The 26,085-nt window shown below is 39.4% G+C and overlaps 1 protein-coding gene and 3 long non-coding RNA genes across 4 annotated transcripts; all 4 read left to right on the forward strand.

Annotated features, from left to right (window-relative positions):
• Positions 1-931: 931 nt before the first annotated feature.
• LOC123484961 (butyrophilin subfamily 3 member A2-like) lies at positions 932-10,965 on the forward strand. Its single transcript, XM_045215780.1, has 3 exons — positions 932-1,359; positions 10,343-10,405; positions 10,595-10,965. Exons 1-3 carry the CDS (start codon positions 1,314-1,316, stop codon positions 10,963-10,965), a joined length of 480 nt encoding a protein of 159 aa, XP_045071715.1. The 5' UTR covers positions 932-1,313.
• Positions 3,979-5,198, forward strand: LOC121562125. The gene is made up of 4 exons (XR_005999412.2): positions 3,979-4,086; positions 4,237-4,290; positions 4,409-4,435; positions 4,569-5,198. It is a non-coding gene; the product is annotated as an uncharacterized LOC121562125 (long non-coding RNA).
• Positions 10,966-15,693: 4,728 nt separating the features above from the next.
• On the forward strand, positions 15,694-17,196 carry LOC121562122. Its single transcript, XR_006658798.1, has 3 exons — positions 15,694-15,734; positions 15,930-15,956; positions 16,425-17,196. It is a non-coding gene; the product is annotated as an uncharacterized LOC121562122 (long non-coding RNA).
• Positions 17,197-20,457: 3,261 nt separating this feature from the next.
• LOC123484966 lies at positions 20,458-21,267 on the forward strand. Its single transcript, XR_006658797.1, has 3 exons — positions 20,458-20,513; positions 20,874-20,985; positions 21,074-21,267. It is a non-coding gene; the product is annotated as an uncharacterized LOC123484966 (long non-coding RNA).
• Positions 21,268-26,085: the final 4,818 nt, after the last annotated feature.

A 26,085-nucleotide genomic window follows, 5' to 3' on the forward strand; every position in this document is an offset into this window, starting at 1 on the left:
GGGGGAATGGATCAGCTTAATATTGCAGATAGATTGTATCTTCTATCAATGTAATTGTCTGCATCACTTCCAATCCCCCATGTTTATTTAAATTTTTTATATATATACTCCCCTTTATTACTTTTCAACCCCACCATCCTTTCCCTACTTGGAGTAAATTAGTGAACAACAATGCCCAGGCCTCTACTTCCGGTCTATACTTACTATCTACACCTTATGGACAGAGTTAATTTTACAATAATTCTATTATATATATATATATTTTTGCTCCTGAACTTCTTCTACTCTCAACCTCTCCGATCATTTTCATGATGTCCATCCGGTTTGCTTCTATATGCCATATCTTTCTAACTGTGCTCTTTCCCAAAAGCTCCCAACATACAACCCATATACTTATTATGGACACAGTATGCTTACAATATTAGCTATATTTGTTATTATTTGTTGTTATTTGTTATTAGTCCCATCCTTCAACTCTATTCAATACCTCCCATCTATCTCTTAACACCATCCATATAGGATTTCTATATTTCAACCGTACTGTGATGTTTTACAAAAGTTCTGAACCTTTCTATTCTCATTGCTTCTACAGATTGTGAATTTAAAAAAAACATTTTTGCTAAAAGTATTATTATATTATTGATTGATTGACTATGACTTTTCAGATCACCCAGTAATGCTATCTGCAAGGTTAGTTCCAGGTAAATATTGCAATCCTTTAGCCATTCCTGGACCTGTGTCCAAAAACAAGCTACAAATGGACAGAACCAAAACAAATGATCTAATGATTCTGTCTCTTCACAGCAAAATCTGCAGAGCTGGGAAGATTGTATCCCCCATATAAATAACATTCTATTGGTAGCAAGAATTTTATATAATATTTTAAATTGAAAGATTCTAATTTTTGAATCCGGTGTTGTTTTGCGTGTCAGTTCATAAACACTTTTTTCATAGCTTTCTTTGTTACTTTTAAGGTTGGAACTAACTTGCAGTACCTCCAGTAGGTAGAGAGGCAACCATTTGTTGACCAGCTCAGGGACAAGCTACACTATTCGCAGCCCTCATCAATAATGAAACTGCTGAACATACAATATAAAATGATAGGTGTTGGGCGTAGTATTATAGTGCACCATGGAGAATGTGAAAGTAAAGATAACACCTTAAAGGCAGGGAGTGGACAGACAGGAGAGGGATAACTTGTTTTTTCTCTTCTATTACCATTTTGGGCTCCAAAGCAGAACTTTAATACACTGTGATATGGCAGATGGTCATAAGTTTTACCAGAGCATTCCAATTACCCACAGAAGGTTTTGATGTTACGACAGCTGGAAAAGCAAAGGAGAGGGACCATGCACTCAGGTACAAATAAACTTCACTCTATGATTAACAACTGCCCTCTTCAAAGAATGGGATTCTCACTTTTTACTTCTCTCTCCTCCTCCTGTGTCTTATCTTTTTTAAAACTTTTTAAAAACATTTTAGTAGATGCTCTTATCCAGAGCAACTTACAGTTAGTGAGTGCATACATTATTTTTTTTATTTTTCATACTGGCCCCCCGTGGGAATCAAACCCACAACCCTGGCGTTGCAAACGCCATGCTCTACCAACTGAGCTACGTCCCTGCCGGCCATTCCCTCCCCTACCATGGACGACGCTTGGCCGATTGTGCACCGCCCCTTGGGTCTCCCGGTCGAGGCCGGCTACGACAGAGCCTGGATTCGAACCAGGATCTCTAGTGGCACAGCTAGCACTGCGATGCAGTGCTTTAGACCACTGCGCCACTCGGGAGACGTAGGCGTGGTGTTATAGTGCACTATGGAGAATGTGAAATGCATATTTTTCTGGATTGTCTCCTTATTACAGATGGGGTGTTGATCAAGATATAGAGCAGGTAATTTATGTTTTATTTATTCACAAAATAAGCATTATACTGTTTGTTATATATGGAGGGTATCAAACAAGCAGGATCAGTCAAGACAAGGTCTAGTTCTCTACAATGGGTTCCCCTTCATGATCAGCAGAAACTGTGGGCAGCTAACTTGTGAATCAGTAACCCTTGGTGGTGAAAGTGAAGGCACAGATAATGTCATACAAGTGGACAGGCTGTAGAGGCAAAACCTTAGTATCATGCTTACTGGTCTATTCTCTCATTTACAAAGTGGAACTCAAAGTATCATTCAAATACAATGTGATATTCAGATGGCCATGAATCTACCGGATTACAAGAAAATCACAGGCGTTTTGGTTTCACAATAGCAGGAGATCAAGGGAGAGGTGTCGTATCGGGTGAATGGTGGCAATTATTGCTGATGAACAAAGGAGTCCGCTCATACTGAACTTGGATCATAAGGTTTATTCATATCACAAGCTTCAGCATAAGTGACAGGTGACATGCCCACCCGGAGAGCGACGCCTCAGAATGGCCGCTCTGCCTTCTCCTTCGTTTAGCCCCTACTTATAAACAATGCAAAAAGATGGGTGGCTCCCTCTTCTGGCCAATCACCAGTCTCCCCTGGGGCGTCACCCTCCAAACGGCTACATTTGACCTAACATAAACAACATTCCATTTCTTCAAGAAAAACATTTAACAAAGGCATAATCCCAATACACGACAGAGGAACCATGCACTCGGGTACAAATTGGGGCAGGGTGTCTCTAACTGGGGGGGTGGAGAGGAGGAACGTGTCCCTGAGACTAGAGAGGGTCACTCTGGAAGACAGGGGAGAGTATGTGTGCCATGTCAGCAGCGAACATTGGTATGAAAAGGCCAAAGTGTCCCTCACACTGATTGGTAAGGAGCAGAGGACTATGTTTCTTCAATTGATGAACCTGTAAACAAACATAACATGTGATGTAAACTTGTTTAGGGAGAGATACTGTGCTTTTGGGTTGAATCTAGTTCCGAATCTAACTAGTATTACTCATTTTGTTGAATTTATGAACAATTCTTGAAAATAGAACAAACTTTTCTAACAGTGCTATCTATTTTTGGGGTTGAACTCCCTATATTTCCAATAGTACTAGGTGGTATCCCAGTTGTCTCTATTGCTGAAGCAAGAGGAAGTGGAGGTCAGGTGAACGTTACCTGTTCATCAGTGGGCTGGTCACCACAACCTACAGTCACATGGAGAAACAAAGAGGGGAAAGAGATCAGAAATGGACAAGAAGTTCTCTACACATCTGGTAAAAACATTACTTGCAATGATAACATACAAATGTATGTAAAATGTTCATTGTGATGATGGGTTCTGACTTCTAAACTTGAAATATGAAATATCCTTGTTCATGTTACTGAGGGAGAGAGGGGAAGGCAGAACGTTTACATTCTGTCAGAACATGTTATTGCTAGACATCAGGGATCCTATGGAGAGGAGAAGGGCCACAGTCTGGTTTCAGTTGTTGGGTTGTAATTTGAAATACTTGCTACACCAGAAGTTAATGGTTATATGTAGGAGGAATGTGTATGGTGTGGTCAATGGAGTTTGGATATGAGCCAGGGGCTTGGAATGTTACTAAGTAAGGGAAAAGGCAATCACATGGTTGCGGTCACTGATAAGGGTGGATAGCTGTGGATTAGTGAGGAATGGGGTCCGAGGTCAGGTCACATGAAAGGAGAAGGAACAGTTTATTACCCATATCACTTAACTTCCTGTGTAGCAACAGAGATGTATTGGCTGTCCAGATGTGTAAGGAGGATACTCAGCATAGGAGGAAGGTTTAAATACCTGTGATTGTGTAAATATGTCTTTGTCTGATGCAGCTGTGTGACCCTGTGGGTGAATAAACTTGGTTTGAGCTTTACTAGTCGTCAGTGAGTTTCACTCTGTTTATTTAGAACCTAACAGTGAAAATCAAAACCATCCTCTCTCTCTCTTTCTATCTATCTCTGTCTCTCTCTCTCTCTCTCTGTCTATCTCTCTCTCTCTTTCTGTCTCTCTTTGCTTAATCAGATTATCAGGGCTTGGTGAGTGTAAGTAGTTGGCTGCTGTATTCTCTCTCAGAATCAGATTGGCTCTCCTGTACAGTCTCTCTGTCTGAGGAGAAGAAGAGCGAGAGCAGAATCCTGCCACAGATATGCCAGCCTGGTGAGTGAGTGTCCTACAAACAGCATTCACCCATTCAGATCCCACTTACTTCCCATCCCACATACTCAGCTGTAAGAGTCACTAATATTTGTATACATTTCAATAACATTATTTTATGGTATTATATGTTTATGGTATTTGTGCACGTAGAGGCTGTACACATTCATGAGAAACAAGCTGTTGAAGAAGGAATTCATCTAAAAGGTAAAATTAATAACCTAAAGTTTAGTAAATTTAACTTGAGTCTAATATTCATAGTAATGTGAATTTTAATTATATAATCTCAGTGTTTTCCATTGACTTCATATTTGCTTTTCTGCAGATTGGCTCCAGGTGAAAGGATTCAAAAGTAGGATATTCTTTGTGGACAAAATTACTAGATGTTTATTAGATGATAACTATTATTGTATGGGCCTAAATTGTAAGACTTATCCATGTCAACATTGTGTCTGAATTAATGAAATCATATTCTCTTCCCTCAGAGAACGTCACTATGGATGCCCAGACTGCTCACCTTGCTTTTAATGCGAATGATGAAGGAAAAAAGGCTCAGTACAGCACAGGAGAAGCTAACAATTCCTCAAACAAGCATCCCCATGTGTTGGGTAAAGAGCGTTTAATCTCTGGACAGCACTACTGTGAAGTGAAGATGGGTGATAATTGTACAGAAAAGCTGTCATGGTATATCGGTGTGGCCAGAGAAAATGCTCCGAGAAAATCTACCATTCCTTTAACTCCTCACTATGGTTTCTGGATTTTATTTTATGAAAAAGGAAGAGGTTTCCATGTAAAAACAACTAACCCGCCAAAACAAATAACTGTGGCAGAATATCTTTCTATAGTAGGAGTGTTTCTAGACAGTGACAGACAAACTTTGTCTTTTTATAATGTTGAGACAAAGTCACATCTCTACACGTTTAGTGATGTGGTATAAAACTGCTTTCTCCCTGTGTTCAGCCCTGGAAAAAGTGATAAACATGTTATGATAATATGTTGAATAAATACTAAGACATGAAGGTTAAACACGACAAATGAGGCATACTGTAGACAATGTATTTTACCAAGAAGGAGGGTGATGGAGTGCTGCATCAGATGACCTGGCCTGCACAATCCCCCGGCCTCAACCCAATTGAGATGGCTTGGGATGAGTCGGATTGTTCTACAATGTAGAAAATAGTAAAAATAAAGAAAAACCCTTGAATTAGTAGGTTTTTCCAAACTTTTGACTGGTACTGTACATACAGTGCCTTCGGAAAGTAGTCAGACCCCTTGTCTTTTTCCACATTTTGTTACGATAATATCCTTATTCTAAAATTGATTAAAATGTTTTTTGTCCTTCATCAATTTACGCACAATAAACATGCCTAATGACAAAGCAAAAACAGGTTTTTATAAATTTGAGGAAATGTATAATAAAAAATAACTGAAAGATAACATTTACATAAGTATTCAGACCCTTTACTCAGTACTTTGTTGAAGCACCTTTGGAAGCAATTACAGCATCGAGTCTTCTTGGGTATGACACTACAAGCTTGGCACACCTGTATTTTGGGAGTTTCTCCCATTCTTCTCTACAGATCCTCTCAAGCTCTGTCAGGTTGGATGGGGAGCGTCGCTCCCGATCCTGACTATTCTCCCAGTCAGTCCCTGCCACTGAAAAACATCCCCACAGCATGATGCTGCCACCACCATGCTTCACCGTAGGGATGGTGCCAGGTTTCCTCCAGACGTGACGCTTTGCATTCACGCCAAATGGTTCAATCTTGGTTTCATCAGAATAGAGAGTCATGTTTCTCATGGTCAGAGTCCTTTATTGCGCTGTCATGTGCCTTTTAATGAGGAGTGGCTTCCGTCTGGCCACTCTACCATAAAGGCCTGATTGGTGGAGTGCTGCAGAGACTGTTGTCCTTCTGGAAGATTTTCCCATCTCCACAGAGGAACTTTGGAGCTCTGTCAGAGTGACCATCGGGTTCTTGGTCACCTCCCCGACCAAGGCCCTTCTCCCCCGATTGCTCAGTTTGTCTGGGTGGCCAGCTCTAGGAAGAGTCTTGGTGGTTCCAAACTTCTTCCATTTAAGAATGATGGATGCCACTGTGTTCTTGGGGACCTTCAATGCTGCAGAAATGTTTTAGTACCCTTCCCCTGATCTGTGCCTCGACACAATCCTGTCTCGGAGCTCTACGGACAATTCCTTCGACCTCATGGCTTGGTTTTTGCTCTGACATTTACATTTACATTTTAGTCATTTAGCAGACGCTCTTATCCAGAGCGACTTACAGGAGCAATTAGGGTTAAGTGCCTTGCTCAAGGGCACATCGACAGATTTTTCACCTAATCGGCTCGGGGATTATAACCAGCGACCTTTCGGTTACTGGCACAACGCTCTTAACCACTAAGCTACCTGCCGCCCACAGTTCCCACAGGTGCACTGTCAACTGTGGGACCTTATATAGACAGATGTGTGCCTTTCCAAATCATGTCCAATCAATTGAATTTACCACAGGTGGACTCCAATCAAGTTGAAGAAACATCTAAAAGATGATCAATGGAAACAGGATGCACCTGAGCTCATTTTCAAGTCTCATAGCAAAGGGTCTGAATACTTATGTAAATAAGGTATTTCTGTTTTCCATTTGCAAAAATGTCTAAAAACCTGTTTTCGCTTCGTCTTTATGGGGTATTGTGTGTAGATTGATGAGGAAAAAATATTATTGAATCCATTTTAGAATAAGGCTGTAACATAACAAAATGTGGAAAAAGGGAAGCGGCCTGAATGCTTCCCGAATGCACTGTATGTTGCACTTGAATGGGAAATGATCACTACCTATTGTGGATTCTATCTTCACATCCCACTCACATAATGTATACCAGCAATGGAGGAAGACACCAATGTAAGATCTGAACATGACAATGTACCTCTAGTCACATTTACTCCGACCATCATTTATACAAACTAGTCCCCTCCACTCCATAAAATCTTCAACAACTAAACCATTGACATCTGTGGTATTGCTGCCCCACAAGCTGTTATGCACATTGAAATCTCCATACCGTATCTTCTTATCACCTTTACTGGATTTCGCAACTATATCTAATTCAGATACAGAGATGGGTTTACAAGGATTATAGTAATTAACCAATGTGATTTTACCCCCTTCTCTACAAATCTCTACTGCCACACATTCATGTTCTTTGAAACCATTAATCGCTCTATGTGCTACACCTTCTTTGATAAATGTAGCACACACACCACCCGAACCCTCTATTCTATCACTTTTCACAGAGATAAAACCAGGAATAATATAATCCAATTGAGGTTCAAGCCATGTTTCTTGTATACACACCACGTCTGGTAAAACATCTAAATCATGTATACACTTCTTAAATTCTTGCCCATTGGCTATCAAACTCCTAGCATTCCATTGAACAATAAGGAACACCATAATACTATTTATTATCCTGATCATCATTAGAATTTTGGTTCAGCATCCAATGTATAATTTCTACCGTAACTTCAGAAATCCCCAGAATGTCTTTGGCTGCCTTCACTACTTATTTTATTTGTGCAGTCCTGCTCTTATGTGGAGCAATCATATTGATTGCCCTACACATGAAGCCCAATAAGTACTTCACATCCTCCATATGCTCCACTATGTTCTCCGTCACAGTTACAACATTTAACTTTAGCATCAGGCCCACATTTCCCATACTCGTGATCCCCACCACACTTTGCACATCTCATTTTACATAGCAACATGCCCCATCCGCTGGCAATTAAAGCACCGAAGTGGAGGCGGCACATACTCTCTAACCGGATAACTGAGTGATCCTAGCTGCACCCTATTGGGCAGATTCCCCTCAAATCGTAACAATACAGTTGTAGTGTAACAATACAGTTGTAGTGTCCACTCCACTGTCACTCTTCTTGCTTTTCATCCTTTTCGAGTCAATAACTTTTCCTCCTTTAAGGGAAGCCTTCACTTCTTCCATTGTAATTTCCAATGGCATCCCAGCAATTACTCCTCTCAGTTTAGACATAGCACCGGGAATGTGACATTTCACCCGACCCCCATTTAGTGAGTTCAATTTCAATACTTTTTCCTGCTGAATTGTACTATTTGCAAAGATCAGGACCTTCCCATAACCCATTGGTTTGGCATCTTTAATCACCCCAATCTCTTCCCTAATTGCTTTTGTCAAACGCAAAGGAGGGAATTACTTACTTGCTGGTTCTGGAAACAATAACATAACTTTAGAACGTTCTACTCCAACCTCTTTGTCTAGAGGTCCTGCACTTTACAGGTCTACTCTCAACACTACACATTGTTTCTCCAGCAGTATTCATCCCTCCATCACCCTCATTGCGATTTCTCTTACTCCTGTTCCTCCTATTTGCAACAGGTGTAAATATCAAATCAAATCAAATCAAATCAAATTTTATTGGTCACATGCGCCGAATACAACAGGTGCAGACATTACAGTGAAATGCTTACTTACAGCCCTTAACCAACAGTGCATTTATTTTAAACAAAAAAAGTAAGAATAAAACAACAACAAAAAAAGTGTTGAGAAAAAAAGAGCAGAAGTAAAATAAAGTGACAGTAGGGAGGCTATATATACAGGGGGGTACTGTTGCAGAGTCAATGTGCGGGGGCACCGGCTAGTTGAGGTAGTTGAGGTAATATGTACATGTGGGTAGAGTTAAATAGCTGATCATCACTGTTTTTATCATCATTATCAATATCAATATCAATTACCCTAATGCTACCATCTGAACTATCCACCATGCCAACCCTAGTCACAGTGCAGTTGTGCCAAATCCGCCAAAAAACAAAGATACAGCTTGTTCGCACTTTCCATTGATCAATGTCGCTTAACCCTAGGCGCTCATCGGTCGATGTTGTCGCAACCCTCTTTTGCTCAGCTGATGCTGGCTATGTAATAGGGAATTAAATGGGAAGCGCAACGTCGGCAGGAGAAGCACTGAGACGGTTCATATAAATTCAGGGCCGTCACAATTTGCCCAATTCCAAATCAACCCCTAGGCTAGCCCCTATCCCTATGTACTCTTGGAGATTTGAGCGGTTTCTAGGTCCCCCTTGCTCTCTGGTAGGTGAGCGCTCCGCAAGTTGATAGACTGTACAGGTGCTTGGGTTACATTTGTGATTGGGTATCAATGAATGAGCTCTTCCATGTGGAATTCCTCAGGTACACTCTTAGAAAAAAGGGTTCCAAAAGGGTTCTTCAGCTGTCCCCATAGGATAATCCTTTCTGGTTCCAGGTAGACCCCTTTTTGGTTCCAGGTAGAACTATTTTGGGTTCCATGTAAAACCATCTGTGTAAAGGGTTCTACCTGGAACCAAAAGGGTTCTACTTGGGAGCAAAACAGGTTATTCAAAGTGTTCTCCTATGGGCACAGCGGAAGAACCCTTGTAGGTTCTAGATGGCACCTTTTTTTTCTAAGAGTGTAGTTCACTATTCCTCATATAAGTACACTTGAAGAACAACCTAAGAAGTAGGTGTTACTTTTTGTTTTTAAAAACAACATAGTGTTTCTATGATCAATTCAAAGTCATAGCCCTGTCACATGACTCTATGTTAAGACAATACAATAAAGAGAGGGAGTGGATAGATGGGAGTGGATAAACTGTTCTATCTTCATTATCTCCTACAAAGTAGAATTCAAATACAGTGTGATATGTCAGCTGGTCATGAATCTATAGGAGTATCAGAGAATTCCAAAGCCGCAGAGGTTTGATGTTGCAACACCTGGAAATGTATGTTACAACAACTTGAAATTGAAGAAGAAGGATGCATTCAGGTAGAAATGAATTTCACCACTACTACCTTTCTCGGAAGCATGTATCTCTGTACTTCACTATCCCTTTCCTCCTCTCCTCCCCTTGGTTTAATCTTATTTACAAAGACATGTTTTGATATTCTATTGCTTGACTTATTTTTATTTTTACAAAAAAAGGCTCAACTTCCTACTGTAGTATTAGAATAATTCTTAAGGAGGGTTAATCAGCATTTACTCGAGCATTCATCCAAGCAGGATTAATTGGTGTCTTTGCTACACAATGGCTGGATGAATATGATTGTTTGGCTGAACCAACAGTTTTAGCTTTCAGGGTGCAACATAGTAAACATTGCAGATAGAAATTCCATAAATAGAGATGACATGATTCCTTACTCCACTCCTTACTTCAGCATACCCTGTTATGATGATAATGTCATCACACTGATCTCAACACAGGTGTGTCTCTGAGGGTGATGATACTGGCAGCTCTCACCGATCACATCACAGCCCAAAGTACTGGTGAGCATATGCTATTAGTTATCTGCAAAAAATCCTATTTTCTCTACATAACTGTCTCAAATGTATAAATAAATAATATTATCCTTCAAATTCTTTGAGTAAGAAAACATGTATTAGTCTCTCTCTCTCTCTCTCTCTCTCTCTCTCTCTCTCTCTCTCTCTCTCTCTCTCTCTCTCGCTCTCCCCCAGCGGTCTTCATCTTCTCGGTCCCACATGGTCCAATCTTGACCTGGTTGAACTCCTCCGTTTCTTTACCTTGTGAACTTTCACCTCTCTTCAATGCGGAGCCATTGGAGGTGCGCTGGTCCGGTGATTTCAACAAACCTGCCTTGTTGTACAAAGATCACAAGATCCAGGAGACGTCTCTGGACCCCCAGTACAGGGGCAGGGTGTCTCTAACTGGGGGGCTGGAGAGAGGGAATGTGTCCCTGAGACTGGAGAGGGTCACTCTAGAAGACAGGGGGGAGTATGTGTGCTATGTTAGCAGTGAACAGTGGTACAACAAGGCCATTGTACTCCTCACAGTGAATGGTAAGGGACTGGGGACAGTGCTTACTTAATAGATAGTTCACCCAAATTACAAAATTACAGATTGGTTTCCTTCACTTGCATTGGTTAATAGGCCATACTTGCTAAAGAGTTTGCATTTGGTGACAGTGGCCAGGTAAACAAAACCGAAGCATGGATTGCTGTCTTAACTTGTCAATAGACAGATTTCAGGGTAAGGAAACCAATGTGTAATTTTGTAATTTGGGTGATCTATCCCTTCAACATGGGATGACATTTTAGGTCCACAAAACTACAACTTCCCCAAAAATACCATAATACCAGGGTTTGGGTCAGTTCCGTTTCAATTCCAGTAAATTCAGAAAGTAAACCAAATTCCAATTCCAAATGTTCCTAATTGAAGAGAATTTGAAGTTCAGTGTACTTCCTGAATTGACTGAAATTTTTATGAAATTGACCCCAACCCTGCGTAATACTCACAATATTGTAGCAGAAATACTCTTGTATCTCTTGTTTTATGATGTCCGTATAATAATCCACGGGAAAATGTGATTTCTTCCAATTTTTGTCTACATAGTCATAGCCTGCCCCCACCCTCTCCCATTTTCTATTTCCATTAGTATTAGGTAGTGACCCAGTAAATTCCATGGCCAAGTCATCACAAACCAACTTCAAATCAAGTCAGACTGATTACTTGGATGATTTGGGCATGAAATTGAAAACATGTTAATGTTGGGTACATTGACCTACATTGGTTTTATTTGGAGAATGTGTCAGTAAGCAGTGAAAGTGGAAAAATCAAAGCATGGATTTCACTCTGTCCTTGTTCACATGAAACAAATATGTAATTTTGTAATTTGGGTGAACTATCTCTTTAACCAACACTATTATCAAATACAGTGAGCTCCAAAGGTATTGGGACAGTGACATCTTTTTGTGTGTTTTGGCTCTGAACTCCAGCACTTTGGATTTGAAATGATACAAAGACCATGAGTTTAAAGTGCAGACTGTCAGCTTTAATCTGCCTAGAAAGTGCTATGCAAACTGATATGGAATCAGTTCCAAAAGGTAAAATGAAATTCTATCAATTATCTATTATTATATTATATATGAATATTATTATCTTTAGAAAATGCACTTTTTCACCTCATATGCACAATCATTCAGAATTGCTTATTAGCATATTGAACACCACTCGCAGGAAAACAAGATGGTACATGCCAATTCATTTTTTTATCTGTCGATAAAATCTCAAATCAAATCTACTCCAGTACTTTGAATTTGAAATTGCAGACTGTCAGCTTTGATTTGAGGGTATTTTCATCCACATCGGGTAAACCATTTAGAAGTTACAGCACTTCTTGTACATAGTCCCCCCCTTTTAGTGGACCAACAGAATTGGGACAAATTCTCTTATACTGTCTGTGTATTAAAGTAGTAAAAATGTAAGTATTTGGTCCCATATTCATAGCATACAATGACTACATCAAGCTTGTGACTTTACACATTTGCTGGATGCATTTGCTGTTTGTTTTGGTTGTGTTTCAGATTATTTTGTGCACAATTTGAATAAATGGTAAATAATGTTTGTGTCATTTTGGAGTCACTTTTATTGTAAATAAGAAAATAATATGTTTCTAAACACTTCTACATTCATGTGGATAATACCATGATTAGGGATAATCCTGAATTAATCATGAATAATAATGAGTGAAAAAGTTACAGACACACAAATATCATAACCCCAAAAAATGCATGTCTTGGGGGTATGTTATTTGTATCTTTTGTTTTATGATGTCAGAGCCAAAACACCCCAAAAAATGTCACTGTCCCAATACTTTACATCAGTCTACGCATGTGAGGAAACATTTTGTACTCCCAAGATTTAAAGGTGTGCACATTTGAGATGTGCACATTTGTGTAAATGAACTCCAGCCATGATACAAATTTGTGACATGAGAACTCAGATACTTGGGTGACATTTTATTTGTTGTATGTTTGCTCTTCGCATATAGGCTCTGCTCTTCGGGGTGCTCCTCGCTCCCTCGCTCATTTCCCTGATCATAGCCAAGCTATGAGTACAGAGCAGAGTAACTGCCATTATCCAGAAGTACCTGCTGCTTCCTGAGATCACTCAGGATGACCATTCCACTAATAGTATACTGTACATGTTTTCACATTTTCACATCTTGATATTAGTGTCATTGCATTTCAGATAAAACAGAGCCTATTGAAAGGCCAGCAGGTAAGAATTACATTTTTCCCGCAAGTCTATTTGTTGTATTTTTACACATCATATTGACTTGTAATTTCCTTTAATTTTGGTTTCTTTGACCAACTTCATTAAATAGAAGAAGCAGCTCTTCTTGAAGGTAAATAGTGTTGAAACTAATTTCTATTAAACCTTGCAAAGGTAACCCTTTAATAATCAATTATTTAAATGTTTTTATATAATCAATGATATTAATAATCATATGTGTCATTGTACACTGATGATTCATGTTTTATTTTAAATCCACAACTTGAATCCCTCCACAGCCTCATAGAGGATCTAGATACATTTTCTAACCTCTGGATTACAACCAAATAATGATAAATGTACTGTATTACGTATTGGATCACTAAAAAATAAAATTTTTACATTACCATGTAGTTTACCAATAAAATGGTCTGATGGTGATGTGGATATACTCGGAATACATATCCCAAATTAAATAAATGATCTCACTCCAATAAATTTTAATAGAAAGTGAGCAAAAATAGATAAGATCTTGCTACCATGGAAAGGTAAATATCTGTCTATTTGTGGAAAAATCACCCTGATTAACTCTTTAGTATTATCCCAGTTGACCTATTTGCTTATAGTCTTGCCTAAGCCTAGAGAACAGTTTTTTTAATTATATGAGAAAATAATATTCAATTTTATTTGGAACGGCAAGCCAGACAAAATTAAACGGCCCTATTTATATAATGAATATGAATTCGGAGGACATCAATTATTAAATATTAAAGCATTAGACCTATCAGTAAAAGCTTCAGTCATACAAAAGTTATACTTAAATCCAAACTGGTTCTCTAGTAAATTAATAACATTGTCTCACCCCATGTTCAATAATGGCATTTTCCCTTTATTCAGATTACAACCTCTCACTTTAAGTTATTTGAAAAGGAAATAATCTCCCAAATATCACTATTTCTAAAACAAGCCAGAGAAAGTTGGTTGCAATTTCAATTTAATCCTCCAGAAATGACAGAACAAATAATGCAACAAATATTGTGGTTAAACTCAAATATACTAATGGATAAAAAACATTATTATACAAAAAAAAAGGTATAATCTTCGTAAATTATATCATAGGTAGGACTGGTGGAGTTATGTCGCACATGCAGCTAACAAAAACATATGGAAATATCTGCTCTACCCAAAATTACAACCAAATAATTGCAGCATTACCGCAAAAATGGAAGAGGAAAGTGGAAGGGGAAAAAAGTAAGGAACTTGTCTGTCAGCCCTGCATTAAAGAACATAATTGGTTAAAGAAAATGTTGATAAATAAAAAAGTATACCAGTTTCATTTAAGGACGAAAGGATTGTCAGCCATCCCACATAGATTGCAAAATAGTTGAGAATAGATTTTTGACGTACCGATTCCAAGGCATAGTGTTTATGAACTGATATGCAAAACGATGCCGGATTCAAAACGTAGAATATTTCAATTTAAATGATTATATAAAATTCTTGCTACCAATAGAATGTTATTTATATGGGGGATACAAGCTTCCCAGCTCTGCAGATTTTGCTGCGAAGAGACAGAATCATTAGATCATTTGTTTTGGTACTGTCCATTTTTAGCTTGTTTTTGGTCACAGGTCAGGAATGGCTGAAGGATTGCAATATTTTCCTGGAGCTAACCCTGCAATAGCACTACTGGTTGATCTGAAAAGTCATAGTCAATCGATCAATAATATAATAATACTTTTAGAAAAAATGTTTTTTTTCAATTTACAATCTGTAGAAACAATGAGAATAGAAGGGTTCTGAACTTTTGTGAAACATCACAGTACAGTTAAAAAATATATGGCAAATTGAAGAGTTAAGAGATAGATGGGAGGTGTTGAATGGAGCTGAAGGATGGGACTAATAACAACTAACAACAACTAATAACAACAAGATAACTAATGTAAAGCATACTGTATCCATAATAAGTATATAGGTCATAGGTTGAGAGCTTTTGTGAAAGAGCACAGTTAGAAAGATATGGCATATAGAAGCAAACCGGATGGACATCATGAAAATGATCGGAGAGGTTGAGGGTAGAGGAAGTTCAGGAGTAAAAACAAACAAAATAGAATCATTGTAAAATTGACTGTGTCCATAAAATGTATATAGTATGTATCAGCTGGAAGTAGAGGCCTAAGCATTGTTGTTCACTAGTTTACTCCAATTAGGGAAAGGGTTGTTGGGGTTGGAAAGTAATAAATGGAAATATATATATTTTTTAAATGTAAAATAAAAAAGTTCTAACAAAAAATTAATATGTTTCACTCTTGGCAGAAGGTGTCATGCAAACTGACACAGAAAAAGCTACAAAGACAGAATATGCCCTAAAAGGTAAATGTATTTTTACAAACAATTTTTTTTCTCTAGTCTTTTGAAAATGTACTAATTCAACATGCATGCACAATCATTCATATAATTGTTTATGAGCATTAACTGAACACTCCTAGGAAAAACAACTTTGTACATCCCAATAAAATCAATCATATGTTTCACTCTGTCTAGAAAGTGCTACACAAACTGATATGGAATCAGTCCCAAAAGGTAAAATGAGATTCTATCTATTATTATATTATATATTAATATTATTATCTTTAGAAAATGCACTTTTTCACCTCATATGCACAATCATTCAGAATTGCTTATTTGTATATTGAACAACACTCGCAGGAAAACAAGATTGTGCATGCCAATTCATTTTTTAATCTGTCAATAAAATCTCAAACCATTCAATTGCAGCATGGGGTGAAGTGAAAAGATTGAAAGGTAGGACACAAACACGTATCAAACACAATATCACTACACAACAGTTATATATGCACTGAGTATACAAAACATTGAGAACGCCTGCTTTTTCCATGAGATAGACTGACCAGGTGAATCCAGGTGAAAGCTATGATCCCTTATTGATGTCACTTGTTAAATACACTTCAATCAGGGTGGATGAAAGGGAGGAGACAGTTAAATAAGTATTTTTAAGCCTTTAGACAATTGATACATGGATTGTGTATGTGTGCCATTCAGAGGGTGAATGGGCAAGACACAAGATTTATGTGCCTTTGAACAGGGTATGGTAGTAGGTGCACCGGTTTGTGTCAAGAACGGCAACGTTTCTGGGGGTGTGTAACTCAATATTAGAAAGGTGTTCCTATTGTTTGGTAAGCTCAATGTAGCATAACATGAGCAATACATAGAATTTAAGGACAACAATTAAATCCTCTTATTTTCTCTTAGTGGACATCACTCTGGAGCCAAAACCTTCTGACCCGGATCTGGTTGTGTCTCCAGATAGGAAGAAGATCCGTTGTAAGAAATCAAAAGTAGCTGATGTGTCCACAGCTCCTTATGTCATTAGTGAGGACAAATTCAACTGTGGACAGTTATACTGGGATGTGAGGTTGAGGGAAGATAATATTTTTAACAAAGAGAAACAGTCATGGTATGTTGGTGTAGCCACATACGAAGCCACTCAGTCAAGGGCTGTTGTCCCCTTAACCCCTGAGAAGGGTTTCTGGGTTGTTACATATGAAGAAGGAAAAGGTTATTATGTCCCTGCTGACCCTCAAATGCCAGTATCTGGAAATGAAAGTCCTTTCATATTCATAGACCTAAAATAATCTGGAGAAAAAATTCTTACAACACTGGGAGTGTTCTTAGATTGTGACCGACAGATGCTTTCCTTTTATGATGCTGAATCAAAGGCACATCTGTACAGTTTCTTTAACGTTGTGTCATCTAAAGGATTCTTCGCTGTATTCAGCCCTGGGTTACGTGACACCTATCCCTTAACAATTAAATGACTCTAGATGAGAAAGGTTAAGACATGCCACAATAATGGATTTTGTTTTAGACGCACAGAGTTGATATAAAAGCCTATTATAACACTCTTAGACACTCTCAGATAATACAAAGACATACATTTTATACTTGAAATGTAGGTTGAACTTGAAATGTTATTCAGTTTCAAAATGGCATGAATATTGAATGTTTTTCTTTCCTTCTTTAAAAAAAAAATCATTTGAAGCACAAATTTTTTGAAAATGATTTATAGTTCTCTACCTGTAGTGAGATCTTCTGTAATAAATATCCAAAACATTCTGAATTCTGTATTCAATGTTGACATAATATATCCTGATATTAAATAAATGTAATCAGTTTATGGAAACCAGAACTAACTTAATTCACATTGAGGGTAAAAGGCTATAAAATATTGACCATCATGGACTCAAACAGATCAGCTGTCATATCAGGCTATTTTGTATTCCAGTACACTACCTCTACTCAGTGGTCTTTTAATGCACCGTACAGTGTGGACCATGATGACACACAATATGAAAAGGCTTCCATAGGAGACTGCATCTCTTGGTATTTTTCCACTATTGGAATGCAGGGTTTAAGAAATCTCCACCTTCTAGTCTTCACTTTATAAATTAAACATGACAAATTCAGTAGGCTTGTGTGTGTGTGTGTGTGTGTGTGTGTGTGTGTGTGTGTGTGTGTGTGTGTGTGTGTGTGTGTGTGTGTGTGTGTGTAATGGACTCTTCTTCTGACTCATTTACATGAAAAGAAGATGGTCGGTGGCCCCATTCCCTTCTGGCTCATGTTCCTGGGCCAATGGCTTGAATCCCCCAGCCACTTCAATAGCAAGATAATAATCATACATTCTATGAATAGTTCCAGTTGATGTGCACATCACGTGCTGTACTGTAAAAGCAAACTAACAAGGATATGCAGTTTGTGTTTGGTTAATGAATAAGTCAGAAGTGTAATTTACTAGGCCTCCCGAGTGGCGCTGAGGTCTAAGGCACTGCATCGCAGTGCTTGAGGCGTCACTACAGCCCCAGCTTCGATCCCAGGCTTTGTCACAGCCGGCCGTGACCGGGAGACCCATGAGGCGGCGCACAATTGGCCAAGCGTCGTCCGGGTTTGGCCGGCCGGGATTTCCTTGTCCCATCACGCTCTAGCAACTCCTTGTGGCGGGCCGGGCGCCTGCAAGCTGACCTCGGTCGCCAGTTGGAAGGGGTTTCCTCCGACACATTGGTGCAGCTGGCTTCCGGGTTAAGCGAGCAGTGTGTCAAGAAGCAGTGCGGCTTGGTAGGGTCGTGTTTTGGAGGACGCGTGGCTCTCGACCTTTGCCTCTCCCGAGTCTGTAGGGGAGTTGCAGCGATGGGACAAGACTGTAACTACCAATTGGATATCACGAAAAAGGGGTAAAAGTACAAACAACCAAAACATTTGTCATTTACTTGAGGGGAGAAAGTGAAATTACTGACAATGAGAAAGAGAGAGGTCGTAGACGAGAGGGAGAAGGCAGTTATCCTTCTCATTATTCTGTTATTATTCGTAAAATACAAATATAGTAAACTGTGATATGTACGATGGTCATGCATCTAGACCATTATCCAAAGATTTCAAACCGAAAGCGGATTTTGAGTTTACAATCGCAGTAAAACTGAAGGAGAGAGACAATGCACTCAGGTACAAATGCTTTTTAGATGACTATCCTTTCCAGTATACAAATACTTTTCTGTGTCTCTCCACTCTTCTCCTTGCTTAAATAGTATTTGTAATATGTAGAAATGTTCAAAGGATTGGTGATTTATTTATTATTTACAAAATAAGTTATTGCTTCATACTGCATGAATCATATAATTTATAAACCAGCAACACAGATTTCAATTATAATTGTATTATATTTTTCTACATAGCTGTCAGTGTGGCTGTCTTTTTTGGAGGAAATATTTTAGTACTAAAGTAATCAAACTGCTTCACTGTCTGTTGGTCCAACGTTCACTTTTAATTAATTGCTGTCTTTCTTTAATTGCCCATTGTATATTGGCTGCATGGATGAACATGATGGGAGAATGAGGTGTATCGCGTTATTGGAAAGTCCCGCTATTCAGCGGGCAGGCCTACCAGTTTGAACTAGATGGAGTGCCACAGAAGTGAATTTTCGTAGCAGGTTAGGAGAACTTACACAGCAGGTCAGGATAATTAACATGGCAGGTTACGAGAATTAGGTCAAGTTTAGAAAAAGGGTTAGGGTTAGCTAAAACGCTAACATTTTCCAAGACGCGACTCAAACATCTAGCCACAATCATGCATGCCCTCAGAACAGCATTTGTTTCCAATAACACCAATCTGCTGAAAATGACCCATTAGATGCAGCAACCAATAGCAGGATTCGACTTTATAGAATATTTATTTATGGAAATTCCTATTTTGACATCAATTTGTTAAACTGCAGTGGGTTACAAATGCACTGAATGGAGGTAGCAAGTGTTACAGGTCATAGCTAGACAGTACACTACCATATCCTATTCATAGGGTGCAGCTGCCTGGGGCGAGTTGCTTGAAGCGCCAGCAAGGGTTGATAAGTGAGTAATGATTTACAGGTGTTGATTGGCAATTGATTGCAAAGTAAGAAGTGTCCTCTCGGACTGGGCAGTCTTCCCACGTTTGTTTGATACATGTTTAGTATGGCATGCCCTTTTCTTTATTTTTGGGATATATTATTATTTAGTGTCAACCTGAACACGAATGACCTGCTTGGGCTGGTTACGCTATTTAAGACAGGAACAACAGTAGGTAGGTAGGTTTGTCGGGGAGGATGGGTGGGCGTATACCGCGACCGTCTAGCAATCCGAAGGTTGGGTGTACGAGTCGCATCAGGGACAACTGTAGCATTTTAGATAATCCTTCCCCTAGGCTAAATATTCAGACCTTAAGGTCGCTGTAATTACATCTTCCCTGTAAGGTCTTAACGGCAGGATGCTGTGATCAGGACACCGTGGAGCCGACGCGAGATATGTGATACAGCTACGAAACCTATTCTCCTGCTGCGCTACAATGGCATTAGTGGCTGTGATGTATTGGTCAACCAGGAGTTGATGGACAGTCGGAAGAGTGAATGAAATGGTAGGAGGGACATCCCAGCTTCAAGTGTTTCAGATTTCACGAAAACGGCAGTTTTAATTAACTAGTAGTATTCCAATCTCCTATCCCTTCATAATTTCTGGATAATTCGGAGTACAGCAGAGCTGCCAACTCTCACGCTTTTGCCGTGTGACACACGTTTTTGCCTGTTTTCACACGCACTCACGCCACACATCCAATTTCTCACGCAAAAAAAATCGGCCGAGACTCGTTCGTTCCTTTTTTCAAACTCCCCGACGGTAGATGGCGCTGATGAGCGCCCCTGAACCATATGCGCTGCACCCCGAAGTTAGCGACAGAAGAAGAGATACCATTGCCGCGAAAGACAACAGGAGAATAAACGGTCACTACCTCAAGAAGTCTGATAAGAAGCTGAGCTGAGACTAGGTATGTAACAATGAAATGTCATCCAATTGAGTACTCACTCTCTTAAACTTTAAATCTTGAAATAAATTATTTGTTTGTGCGTGTGAACATGATTTAGTGTGGTGAATGTATTCCAAAGAATTTAACATAAATACAGGAAATGTGTGCAATAGAAGTATACCTGCTGTTCCTCCAAGCCACCGTATCAACTTTCACTTCTTTCAACTTGCTGCTTCAGAGAGAGCAGTCATCAATATTTTTGTTACATGATGAGGTGGGATTGGATTTTGCGGTTTTTTTCCATTCTGTGTTTCTTGCTGATATCTGCAGGGATCCTCTAAAACAGGTTTCACCTACTATTTTTGTAAATGTCTGTTATAGATGGTGAAATTCGAACGCAAGCTATGTTCCAAGTTTATGGTTCCAGCAGCTCTGCAGTGCCATGAGGAGCCTTGTGAAATTGCCTTTAAAGAAAAGGCAAACCATTTACCAGGTTAGTATTTGACTATTATTATGATCAAACACTGTGATATGTGATATTTAGCCTTGGACCTTATACCGATATGCTGTATCTGTGTCAGGAAGAAAGTTGAACATTGGGTTCACAACCAGGGCTAAACTTAACAGATTACTTGACGAGGGTGACATCACACCACAGCAGGTGGATTCATTCCATGAAGCTGTGTTGTGTTTCCTGACAAGTGCTGTGGACTATGCACTTAAGAAGCTGCCACTGGAAGAGCCACTGATCAAGCACGAACAAATTGTAGATGTACGGCAGAGGGCTGAAAGTGACATCGAAGATGTCCTGTACTTTGTTGTAAGGTTAGTTTTTTTTCTCTAATTATTGTCTATCATCTTAGCTAAAATACCCTGTGTTTTATGATGAGGTGTGTTCACTCCTAAACTGCACATGAGATATTCTTATGTGGCTTCTCCTCAAAGATGTGTATGAACTGCTGCTGGTTGATGACTATATACCTAAAACGTAACAACTTGTAACTCTACTTTCATAAATAGGTTTCCCCATCTCCTCCCATACCATGGGCCAGAGGAGCATGACCTTGTGGGTGAGGAGTTTCTAAATTATCAGACCATGCCGATGATATCCCTGCAGGACCAAACTGAAATGGAAAGCTTCTGGGCTGAAATGGCAACCCGGAAGCATAAGGTAAAACATTTTTCCTTCTTTGTCTTTCCTTTTGGCAGGTGTGGCTTGGCTACATCTGTTGCTTAAAATTGTGTCATGTATATGTGTCATGCATGTTGCAAATTATGCATGTTTTTATCTGAACTTTGTTAATGGATCAACCTACAGTATACTTACAGTATTAATCAATCAAAAATCAAGGTATGTTTTTCCATTGTGTTTTGGTGCATTTTCCATAGGTGACAGGAGCCAAAGAATTCGAGAGGCTTGCTGCCGTCGCCAAGCTTGTCCTGGTGTTGCCCCATGCAAACGCAGATGCTGAGAGGGTGTTTTCAGTTGTGGGACTGAACAAAACCAAGAGAAGAAACAGCCTAGCATTGGATGGCACCCTGTCCTCAATAATGACCATAAAGATGGCCAATCTGGAGCCCTGCTTCAAATGGGAGCCCCCCTCCGATATCATCAAGGCCTCCAAGAAGGCCACAGGCCAGTATAACCATGCCGACAGATCATAGACAAGAGGCTCATTTGAGATGAGCCCGGTCTGCGCAGAATCGATCACCGGCGATCACCGCCCAATGCATGCTGGTTAGATTTGTGTCTGACTTGATCCCGACTTTCTCTGACGTCATGCACACGTGGACAACGATAACCTCATGAGATCAAGGCGGCCGCAGTTCTGAGACGCAGGCAGTGCAATTGCTTTTCACCGACTGCAGGACCCAGGCGGACCCAGGACAAAATCTCACTCCAAGGTTTTTTGAAAAGTTGGCAGGTATGGTACAGTGACATATTCTATCCCTGGATTGAGGCACGCTTTCCCAGCCATATACCGAGCCACCGGGCTCTGGCTGTCCACATTCTGGCATTGTACCGTTCTGACTAGAGAGAATAAATAAGAAAGTCAGATTCTGTCTAACCCTCCCCGTAATCCTATTCCCAGCCTTCTATGTACATTATTTTAACAATTGTCGTTAGTTCTCTTAACCTGCATTCAGGGCTGCCGGAAAACGTATGACGTGGCGGCATTTGCCACAGCACTTTTCAATCACTTTTGATTTAAAATATCGACGTGTGTTAGAGGGGCAAATTGTTTTTTTTCCCTTCAGATTTGCCTCATGATTTGGCAACTCGTGCACAATTTCTGTCCTTCATATCAGAGTGCAGCTGCATCCTCTTTGCGTGTCAGATTGACGGAAATCGAAGGTTGGGTTAACCACGCACAAAGCTCAAGGCGCGGTCTCCACTTTCCTCCAGTATTTATTTAGCAAGTGTTTTATTTTTTTTAAATTTTTTTCACGTTTATTTAACCAGGTAAGCCAGTTGAGAACAAGTTCTCATTTACAACTGCGACCTGGCCAAGATAAAGCAAATCAGTGCGATAAAAACAACACAGTGTTACATATGGGATAAACACAACGTACAGTCAATAACACAATATAAAATCTATATACAGTGTGTGCAAATGTAGTAAATTATGGAAGTAAGGCAATAAATAGGCCATAGTGCAAAATAATTACAATTTAGTATGAACACTGGAATGATAGATGTGCAGAAGATGATGTGCAAATAGAGATACTGGGGTGCAAATGAGCAAAATAAATAACAATATGGGGATGAGGTAGATGGGTGGGCTAATTACAGATGGGCTGTGTACAGGTGCAGTGATCGGTAAGCTGCTCTGACAACTGATGCTTGTGTGATAACACATCACTCTCGACAAACACAAGCAAAAACATTACATAAACGTAGCAGCCTACACACCTACAACATTAGCGATCTGATCTGCTGTATTGCATGGAAACGACACATTTTCAGTCTAATCAACTGTAGGCTACTAACAGCAGCTGCATAGTCTAGCCTACTATGCCCCTGTCCTACTGGCCATGGTAAACGAAGCAGTAACGTTGTGTAGTGTTAACCTATTTGTTTGTGAGAAAATGTGAATTGGATAACATTTGGTTTATATTCAAACATATATTCAAACATGGGCTGACTATCTACCATAATTATTAACTGGAATTAATCAATAAACACAAGATGACATAGACTGTGAGTAAATGTTTTATTAGACCTACAATTGCATAGGGCAAGACTACACAATGCAAACCTGCATGAAGCAAACTCAGCCCTGTGAGTTTTATTGTCCAATCATGTTGCTGTGTCTGTGTATAGGAAACACCCCTAGTCCTTCTTTAAAATATAATTAATATGAACAAGTACAAGGTTTCTGCAGTTTGACAGGGTTTTCAAAGGCCAGGAGTTTTTCCAATAGTTTTTTAAAAACCATGTGACCTGATTAGAAAAACTCTGGTCCCACCATAGCCCATATTAAACCTTTTTACAACATAATCACATTATACAGTATAACATTGTTTCCCAAACTCGGTCATGGGGTCCCCAAGGGGTGCACGTTTTGGTTTTTGCCCTCGCACTACACAGTTGATTTCAAATAATCAAAGCTTGATAAGTTGCTTATTTGAATCAGCTTCGTAGGGCTACGACAAAAACCAAATGGTCCCTTGGGGCCCCCAGGACCGAGTTTTGAAAACCCTGCCATATAAGGTCCGGCGTTTTACCTGGTTATGTTACCAAATCAGGAAAACAACTGTGGTGCCACACCTGCCTGCAATCTAAATTCTCCTAACCTTTGTCGTGAGTTGTCCTAACTTGCAATGTAAATGATCATAACCTTTTGTAATTACATCGTAACAAGCAACCTGGTCTCACACCTTTTGTAGAATTTGACTTGTCATTTTTCTCCACTGATTACTTGCCATATATTCTGTTGAACTCATTCGATCAGCTGTCCTGATGGTTGTGGTTTCTCCTCCATTAGTATTAGGTGATATCCCAGTTGTCTCTGTTGATGAAGCAAGAGGAGGTGTAGGTCAGGTGAACGTTACCTGTTCATCAGTGGGCTGATCACCACAACCTACTCTCACGTGGAGAAACAAAGAGGGGACAGAGATCAGACATGGACAAGAAGTACTCTACACATCTGGTAATTACATTACTTGCAATGATAACATACAAATTGATGTAAAATGTTCATTGTGATGATGGGTTCTAACTTCTAAACTTGAATATTGAAAGGGATAGAGGGGAAGGCAGAACGTTTACATTCTGTCAGAACATGTTATTGCTAGACATCAGGTATCCTATGGAGAAGAGAAGGGCCACAGTCTGGTTTCAGTTGTTGGGTTGTAATGTGAAATACTTGCTACACCAGAAGTTAATGGTTATATGTAGGAGGAATGTGTATGGTGGTGTCAATGGAGGTTGTATACATATACAAGCAACAGTACACCCAACACTATCAGTACTTTTAATAAAAAATAAACAATCTTCAGTTCTATTAACTGAAAATGTACAATTATTTGTGTAAAACTAACAGTGAAATACGAGTGACTCCTCCTCTGGCTTCAAAATATAACTCCAAACGCTCGCAGTAGTCCCATGGTAACTTGTTGGTCGCATTAGAATAGTTAGTATAGACCTAGGGGCAATTTCAGTGAAGACATAAACGCTAAGGCTCATGATAAGTGTTGTTTTTTGTGCTCTTTGAAACCAGAAACTGACGGTAAAAACACAACTTCTCAACAGAGGTTGAAACATTCATAACCGATGGGCACTACATCAACATAATCTCAGCAGACAATAGAACGTCTACGTTGCACAGTAATAACGCTATCGCTAATATTTAATATCACCACTTGTTACGAGGATTGAGAATCCACTTCCGGAACCCCTTGTTGGAGTCCTACAGTATGTGTAGACTCTCGAGCAGGAGTGATGACTAGCCTACTTTAGTTAACTAGTATGTGTTTGTACTTGCCTTTAACCCGTAAGGGGGGGTACTACTAAGCTATATGGAATTGTTTTAAGAAAGTCATACCAAGGATCATTTTGCTATTTGATTTTGAATTTTAAGACCCCATGAAGTATATTTTTTTAATAAAAATGTATTTGACAAAAAAATATTTTTGTCCTTACTGCTATAAGCCCATTCAAATGCATTAAATAACAGATTCACTACATGTAACAACAGATGGTCCCCCCAAAAAAATCTAAAGGAAGTTTGTTTTGAAGTGTCTGTCCTATATCTGAGAGATATAAGAAAGATCAGGAAACAGTTGTTTTAACACCATCCTGTTCGTGAGAGTCAAACCGTAGGCCAAACCGTTCGGACGCTACAGAAGATTTTGTGAGAAGACCGATTTTCAGGATGTCTCATGGTCTGACAAACACTGCTCTGTCACCTTTCACACAGATGCAGAAGTGCAACATAGGCAGATGCGGTGGATTGAGATGATTCCAATGCAAAAAAACATATTGTTAGCTTAAACTGACAGATTTTTATGGTGATTGGCGTGGACATCGACCAAAGCCAAAGTGTCAAAATGTTACAGCTCTGAAGGCTAGATATTTCAACTCTGTATG

This window comes from Coregonus clupeaformis, unplaced genomic scaffold, assembly GCF_020615455.1.
Source record: "Coregonus clupeaformis isolate EN_2021a unplaced genomic scaffold, ASM2061545v1 scaf0513, whole genome shotgun sequence".
NCBI lineage: Eukaryota > Metazoa > Chordata > Actinopteri > Salmoniformes > Salmonidae > Coregonus > Coregonus clupeaformis.